General features: G+C 41.4%; 1 gene segment (V, D, J or C); it reads right to left on the reverse strand.

Moving 5' to 3' along the window:
• Positions 1-5,858: 5,858 nt before the first annotated feature.
• On the reverse strand, positions 5,859-7,037 carry LOC103172670. The segment is given in 2 exon segments: positions 5,859-6,229; positions 6,998-7,037. Coding segments are annotated over 2 exon segments (411 nt in total).
• Positions 7,038-8,902: the final 1,865 nt, after the last annotated feature.

The following is an 8,902-nucleotide window of genomic DNA, read 5'->3' on the forward strand; positions in this document are numbered from 1 at the left end:
TGCTATTCGATTGGCATCTCTCTTTACCAGCGGTAATTAGCCCTTCAATGATATATCAATAATAAAATAGATAATAATTTGGACACTCAATCGATGAGACTATTTGATCAAAACTGCTGCTGACAATCGTCTCGAATATATGGAAAGGCGCAACATCTAATCAAAGGATTATTAATGGTATATTGTTGTAAAAGGTATAACAAGATGTTAAGAAAAAAAGATACAAATAAGATACTAACGGCAAAGTAAGCTGAGAGAGATGGCGAGCACAGCACATGTCTTCCACATGAGCACCTGATCAAGTGTCTGACATTAACTCCCCAATGTGGACTGATGGGGCTTTTGGGCTCAGTAGCCACACAGTTACAGCCCCGCCCACACAGAGCCCCGCCCACACAGCCACTGCCACGCCCACAAAGCTACGTCACTCAGTCACTGCCACGCCCACACAGAGCCCCGCCCACACAGCCACTGCCACGCCCCCAGAGCTGCGTCACTCAGTCTCTGCCACGCCCGCACTGAACCGCGTCGCCCAATCAGTTCCGTTGCATTAGAAAGCCCCGCCCCCTCCCCTCCCCTCACAGAAACACACACAGTGCCACACAATCAGGTCACTCAATCCACAATATTGTGTGGGTCGCTGTTTTACACAGTTGGCTACCACGTTTGGCCCACACAAGACAATCTAACGCCCCACACCTAACCTAACCCTAAACCCCCCCTTTCACCCCACCTTCCACACTCTTCCAATCACACAGCGCCGAAAACTCTGGCAACTCAAACCGCAGCTTTTTGTGGGACACTACTCTACAAAATTGGCATCAAAAAATATATTCACTACGCTTTTCAGCGTATTCTGTGAAGAGCTCTGAGACGTCTCAATGACGTATTGTTGCAGTATATCAAATGCAACTTTTGCTTTTATTATCGTTATGATTACAATGTTGAATAAGATATGCCCTTACTAATGTTTTTAGTATTCGGGTTTCAGAAATGCTTTTATCAAATACAACCTTGTCATTTACTCGACACGCCTCAAACCTCCTCAAACAATTTGTATGCAACACTTTCCTTCGAACAGCTATGAATGAAAGATGAATTTAACCGATGGAAAGTCTGTCCAGACACAGGTTGAAAACGTTCTGGAGCATTGCAATGGCATCACTATAGTCTCTTCATGCAAGCGGCCTGGACGTGGGTTTAATATCACCTCGGAAGGACAAGCTTCACCAACAATACTGACAGCCAGGCCTGCTCTAGAGTGTCAGACCACAACAGCAGAACCTAATCCAATCTGTATTTCACAGTGAGCAGTTTGGTCGCTTTTGAATGTTTCAGTTGCGGGATGAGATATCAATGATTTTTTAAAATTATATCGTAATAAACGTATTAAATAGCTTAATGTTCACGTTTAATGCAGTTGCCTGATCAAACTGTGAGGAGCAGATTTTTTTTCACACTGTCAGTGGTTCTGATCTTGAATGCATTGCCTGAAAGTGTGGCAGAAGCCGATACTGTAACAAATGTCAACAGAGAATTGCTATACCGCGGAGAAAACAATTTAAGAGCGGCTGCTAATCGAGAATAAAGGCAATAATATAAAATAGGTGAGATAGAAATTGTTTCATGAGCAACCTAGGCCTTATGTTAAAACTTCAGGCAAATATTTGTAAATTTCTGTTGAAGCAGCAATAGTGTGTATGAGTGAAATATGTCAACTGCAACAGGAAGCACCTGTTACTGCTGCAAAGGAAGGTAGTTACACAAAGGCGCGTGACGTGTTATGTGAGTTGCAGCTCATGTTACATGTGTTTTTATTTAGTGCGCCATCTGCTGGTGGATTATAGCTACAACACGTACACAATTGGAGAGGTTTCACAGCATAATTATTTTGGGCCCGTCTTGCCTTTCCTTGGTGCTATCTTCTCCACAGGAAGTTTGTGCATTAGTCAAGTTTCCCTGCTCGCTACCCTTATTTTCTATTCCTCTCTGGAACATTCGGATATTCGGTGTCATTCACATTCTTTTACATTGACGTGTCTCTGTGCTGACACTTGCTGTGCAACTTGCTCCTCCATTTCTATTGAATTCCTTGTCTTATTATTTCATCGATTATATCATTTGACTGAACAGTTAGCTGACTTGGAGCATTTTGCACCAGAGTGACAACATATTGACATTTATTCAAGTCGGTTCACGTGAGGGAGACGTCGCAATGCAAATGTGCTCACTAGACTTTAAATTAAATTTAATTTTCATTCTTCTTTAACTTCTATACACTAAAATGTTTCGTTTCCTTAGTGACTCGCCAAGACGCTCCCTTACGTGGAAAGCGCTACATAGGAACAGTAGCAGACCATCAGGTCCTTCAGCTTGTTCCAACGTTATATTACATCATGGCTGATTTATCTCTCAACACATTCCAACCTTTTCTCCGTATTCCTTGAAATTCTGAGCTAAAATAAATATATCCAACTCAGTTTGGAAAATATGAATGGAACCAGCCTCTCCAGATGCTTTGTGGAAGTTTTCCAGATTTCCTTAAAATTTTCGTAATTATTTCCTGCCAATTTTCTGCTAACTGGACTGGCTCCGATGCACCCTTATTCTGCATGGCCCCAACCACCAGAAGAACACAGTTTCTCTATAGATAGAGGAAGTAGTTTTTGTGTAAGCAATATAAACGGAAATTGTTTGTTTTACTTACTGATGCAGCATAGTAAGAATTTTGCACATGGCAGCGCTCCCCAGAATGCAAGACATTTTTAATTATTACTGGATTGATAACATGACTACAGTTAATAACAAGAATAATACTAGTTGCATTTGATACAGCGCCATATCACATCTTCGAGACGCCATTACAGTGCTTCTTCAATATACAGTAATCGATTTGACTGCATATTGTGAGGGCCAAGCACGGCAGCAAATTGTAAATATCGGTGTCCAATTGGATGAAGTGACCAATTTACTTTTACCACGATAATTCTTAAGGAATTGTTCACTCTGGAAAATCGATCCGCCAATCGACTGACAATCTGCTTCCTACTTTCTGATGGTAAACAGAGACGGGAAGGTGGAATAAGGAAGGTTGCACCATGATCAGTTCTCTTGGCAATTGAACCCACGTCTGTCGATTGTGAGGCAAGTGCTATAAACACAGAGCTGCACCAATCTCCCTGTTTTAATTGCATATGTATTTCAGTCTGTTTAAAGCACATGTTAAATGTGTGAGAGCAAGATATTATTGTCTGCTGAGTTGTTGTACGGGGAATCTGCCTTCCTGTAGCAGTGTGGGGTTTAGGGCACAGTGATACACAGCGCTGTCACCCATAACAGCCCCGAATATCTGCATCTTAATTACTTTATTCTCCTTGATCAGCTCGGCTGTGAAACGTTCCGGTAGATCAGGAGTTTTGTCTATCTTTCCAGAGCCATATATCCTGAACAAGTACTGAAGGTTTCCATCGGGATATTGCCTAAACCAGAAGGCTGTGTCCAATGTTGAAATATTACATTTTAGTGTCACGTCTTTTCCTTCTAAATCTGTTACCTCCGGAGGATATTGGGATACAACATCTTGTCCGCCGACTTCTGCAAGAACAGCAAAAACAACACATTTTGCTGAGCAAATTTAAGTGATATTTCAATTCGTTGTACTGATAATAATTACTCTCTTTATATAGCGCCTTATCACACAGTTTATGTCTCAAAGAGCCCAGAGAATACATTGTAAACCGAATTGACTATATATTTTAGACGAAACTGAACAGCTAAGTAAACACAGCATTGTCCAACAACATTAACAACAGACCATAGATTGAATGATCTGATTACAGTTAATTGATTTTTTTTTAATGGGTTGTTACCCTCGGATAGCGATTCGCTAATCGACGAACAATCGGTTTCCCAATAAAAAGAGAAGCGTGAAACTTATTAAAAGTTTCGATTGCCCGAGAAACGAACACAGGTCCGTTCGCTTGCAAGCCGATTGCTCTAAATATTAAGCAACTGATATTTTATAGTGTACAAATCATGCGCTGGGCATGTCCACACATACTTACTGGCTATGGTGAGGATTGCTATCAGTAACTGGAAGAGAGCTGTCATGTTGGCTGCTGACGTGTGGACCGATAATGGACTCAATTGCTTTGTATATCGCTGTGTCGCTGCTTCAGTGACAAGTTGTGAGGAAGCGGCTGATGTGACGGGTTCAGTGGTTTATTGTCTCCAATTGTAGGCATTTCCCACTAACCAGAGAATATTGAACTTGATCTGCTGGCGATTGGGAGCCATTGGGTCTGGGCTTGGATGGGAACGTTGACGAACGTTTCAACCACTAACAACTACCTTTATAGTGTAGTATGTGAAACGCTTTGTGATATCTCCAAGACGTGATCCAGCACGACATCAAATGAAAACCTTATTTTTATTTTAAATGTTGTTATAATGAATGCATTTATTTGATGAATAAATGACCCATACAACCTCATCTCAAGTGTCAAGTTCCTTCTTCAAGGCTTAGGTGACAACCTTCATCTGTTGTTGTTACTTTCTCCTGTGAGGATCTTCAAATTGATCTGCCGCGGATTGGAAGCCAATGGATCTGGGCTAGGGTGTGAGTAGTCGCGTTTCACCCGTTCACAATTTTCTTTAATGTATACGCTGTGAAGCATTGTCACACGGCCCCATGACACGATAAGGCGCTATATCAAACGTAAAGCTGCTTATTATTATCTTAATTTTTATAAACGCATTCATTTGATTTATTTTGAACCATGCAGCCTAGCTTAAGAAAATAACGTTTTATTTTCTATCATTAAGGCTGAAGAGATAATCTCTCTCTGTTACTCGTAATTTCACTTGTGATTCTGAATGTTCTTGGTTCTGGACCCAGTTCTGCAGTTTGAGCTCACATTATATCCAAGACAATTCTTCAGTTATTCCATTAAGTTTAAATAGGTCAGTTTTAACACCTCCAAAACCAAAAACGATAATAAGTTGGTCATTTTCAATCTACGACTGTTTGTGGGACATTGCTGTGCGCAATTGGCTGCCGCGCTCGCACACAAATATACAGTCAATTCACTTTACAGTGTGTTCTGTGAAGCGCTTTGGGGCGTCCTCCCGACGTGAAAAGTGCTATATCAAATGCAAAGTTTATTATTATTATATTATTTTTCCAATTAAACCAATATAAATGACGATATTGCTCATAACAAAATGTACTACCTTTGTTACCGTCGTGAGATCCACATAAAGGTGGCTGCCTTTTTTTGGGGACCGATAGTAAACATAAAAATTTACACAAATAATGTTTCTTGCACCAGCTAAGTTTTGTGATAATCATGTTTTTTAAATGTCAGCTGAAGCAGCAACAGTGTATATTAGTGAACTATGTAACAGGAAGCACCTGTTATTGCTGCCAATGAAGGTACTTACAGAAAGGAACATGACAAGTTATGTCAGTCGCTGCTCATGTTATGTGTGTTTTTAGTGCTGGTGGATTGCAGCTACAGCACATGTACGTTTGGAGACAGTTGATAGCGAATTGATTTCGGCCCGTCATAACTTTCCCGTTATGAGTGTCGCTACGGAAATGCAAGTTAATATTTCTTATTTATTCCTACTTATTCAAATATCAGAGGAAGACAATTCCGTGTGCAGTTCTCCGCAGAATGCAAAATATATGAAGTTATTTATGTGAAAGTAACATGATCCTATTTAACAATAACAATGGTTGCATTTATTATAGTGCCAAATCACATCTTCGAAACGCCTCAAAACGCTTTGCCGTGAATCAAACACATATATCTCGATTGGTTGCTACTTTCGAGGGGAGTGCTGTAACTGCTGAGCTACAGGACTCCACATGGCAGTTTTTGTAGGGCGGAATCGCTGATCTGTGCCTCTGTGGGGCTCAGTGCACAGTAATACCCCGCGGAGTCTGTCACTCTCACTTGGGATATATTTATTGGGGCGGTTCTCTCCGCTTTAGACACAATCGTTGAGAAACGTTCTTTTGCGAAGTCGGCGTAGTCCGGGAACTTGTTGCTGGTGTCTGTTCTGAGGATATACTCTGGAGCTTTGTTGGGATAGTGTCGGTACCAGAAGAGATAGGGAGTGTTGATGCTCGTTGTTGTGTAATTACACTGCAGATAAACATCATCCCCTTCATTCGTTATCACAGTAGATTGGCGCTGCGTCACAGAATCTCCTCCACAATGTCCTGCGAAGTACACAGATATCAGAGTTCAACAGCAATAATAATAAAAATAATAATTGGATTTGACATAACCGCTTATCACTTGGTTGAGACATCTGCAAATGCTTCACAGAATATACATCTGCTTTGTAGTTTGTGGGCGATACGTGGCAGTTAATTGCGCACAACATTCTCCCCAAAATAGCTATGGAATAAATTTCAGCATTCTTAATGTTATTATCAGTATATGTTTTTCTAAAGGGTGATTTGCCATCGAAATTTGATCCAAGAATCGCTTAGTAAACAGGTACCAACTGACTGCAAGGTAAACAGTGGTGTGTATTTGTGGTGTATGGAAAACCTCATAAGTTTACGCCCAGTCTCTCCCGAGAATCGGGACCCAGATCCTTTCGCTTGTGAGGGCAGTTCGCTATCCTTTGAGCCAGATGTCTCCATGAGGCATGGACCGTATTGGCTTTTTAAGCAATGAACAGAAGAACATAGGAACACAGAAATTAGGAGCAGGAATAGGCCTCCCGGTCCCTTGAGCCTTCCTCGCCATTCAATAATATCATGGCTCATCTTCTAACCTAACTCCATCTGTTCGCCTTATCCCTATGTGCCTTAATCCCTCCATCCTTTAGAAATCTATCAATCTCAGTCTTGAACCTGTACATGGACTGAGCATCTACAGCCTTCTGCTGCAGAGAATTTAATAAATTCCATAAATAAAACATGAGCATCAGATAATATGTATAGGATCCAGACTGGTAGAGTGAGTTTATCGCTTACCTGATAAGGCAATGATGGCTGCTACCACACAGGTATACATTATCAAATATTTTCAATGTCACAGGGCGTTTGGAGAATGTTGGCTGTGAGAGAGTAAGATACGGTGAGAAGTACTGAACTGGAATAACCTGGAGAAGTTACTCTACACTGTGAGGGAGAGGGTCTGAGGGTTACGTACAAATCTTGTGTCTCTGCGTCATTTTCTCTGCTCTGCCGCATTGCTCCTCCATTGGTTCTCTTCCATCACTAATATGTTTTTGTTCAATCGGATGTCTGAAACCTGTAGCAAGATACACCCATATGTAAGTTCATCAAACGCTCATAAATGAGTTCACATATATGTACAATAAGTAGAGTTCTGTAGCCCACGGATTAAAGCCATCGCCCCAAGCGAGAGATATCTGTTCGATTCCTGACATGGTCAACTGTTGGTCAAATTTTCTTACTCCACACTCAACACTGTTTACAGCGCAGTAAGTAGGAATCTGGTAGTTAGTCGATTGCTGGTTTACTTTCTGGGTATAAATATCCTGTTTCGCCTTCAAAATGCACAGCCAATATAATTTAGAGAATATTCTGTGAAGCACATTGAGACATCTCAGAGGCGAAATTATTCGCTCTATTCAATGTCAAGGTTTATTGTAATACAGATAATCAAAACAAGACAGGACGGTGTATTCAGTGGAACCCACTGAGTGTGTGCAGATGGCAAGACAATGACCTAATGTGTGTGGGCTTCACATCCCCGGGGGCAGCTGTCAATTTGGTAACGAAGTGAAACGAGGCGTTGAGAGGGTTCAAAGCGAAAGGGTAGGAGCCACGTTTGTTCACCAGTTTCTCAGCTGTCTGACCCCCAATTAGTTGAGTTTTCTTCTTGCCACTCTCCGCTCAAGGCTACTGGGTTACAGCAGTATGGGGACAAAACACAAGTTTCTCAGCATTATTCAATTCTACAAGTTACTGCGTTGTACGATTTATTTTGCTGAATGATTCTTCACAGATTCACATTTATTTTTCTTAACCGGTGTCTGACCCAAGGCAGGAAACCCATCGCCATTCTCTTTAATATCCAAACCAACCTGTGTGTTAAAATAATTGCCAATGCCTTTCATGTGAAGCCGTATCACTATTTCGAGTCGTTTATATGAATTTCGCAGGACAAAGTGTATCGACAGTGTATTTTGTAGAAAACACCTGGCAGCTAAGTGCACACAGCAGTGTCTCGCAAACAGTCTTTGATCGAGTGATCAACTTTTCTAATCGACTAAAAGCGATCATCCAAACTCCTATCAACCGGTTTCCTATTTCCAGCACAGTAAACCATTACAGATATAATAAACCTTGCATTTGATACAGTGTCTGGTCACGTCTTCCTGACATTACATAGCATTTCGTAGGTTGTACTGTGAATGGAATTGACTGTGTCTGCTATGGGATAAATACGGCAGCCGAATGCACACAGCGGTGTCCCACAAACTCTTGTGGAATTAAGTGAATTTCTCTTTTCTTTTTAAAGCAATTATTAGCCCTGGAAAAGCGATCTGCCAGTCAACTAACAGCCATGTTGCTACACATTGCGAGGTAAACAGACGAATGTAGAGTAAAAAAAGTAGCATAACATTTTGCCCGAACGGAAACCGAACCCACGCCCTCACGCTTGCGAGGCGAGTGCTCTAAACATTGAGCTACAATAAACCCAACATGTTTTTGTACAGGTCCCATTTAGACACACCGCACTGTGCACTCCGCACAGAAGTAAATGGCGGTGTCTGATATTCGCACATCTTCGATTGTAAGCGTACAGTTTTTCTGTTTTCGCTCAGCCAAAGCTCCTATCCTGTCCTTCGTATTTACGTCGCTTTTTCCCAACAACAAGAACCGAATGGATCCGTTTCCATAATGTTT

Source organism: Callorhinchus milii, unplaced genomic scaffold (assembly GCF_018977255.1).
Source record: "Callorhinchus milii isolate IMCB2004 unplaced genomic scaffold, IMCB_Cmil_1.0 Scaffold99, whole genome shotgun sequence".
Classification (NCBI taxonomy): Eukaryota; Metazoa; Chordata; class Chondrichthyes; order Chimaeriformes; family Callorhinchidae; genus Callorhinchus; species Callorhinchus milii.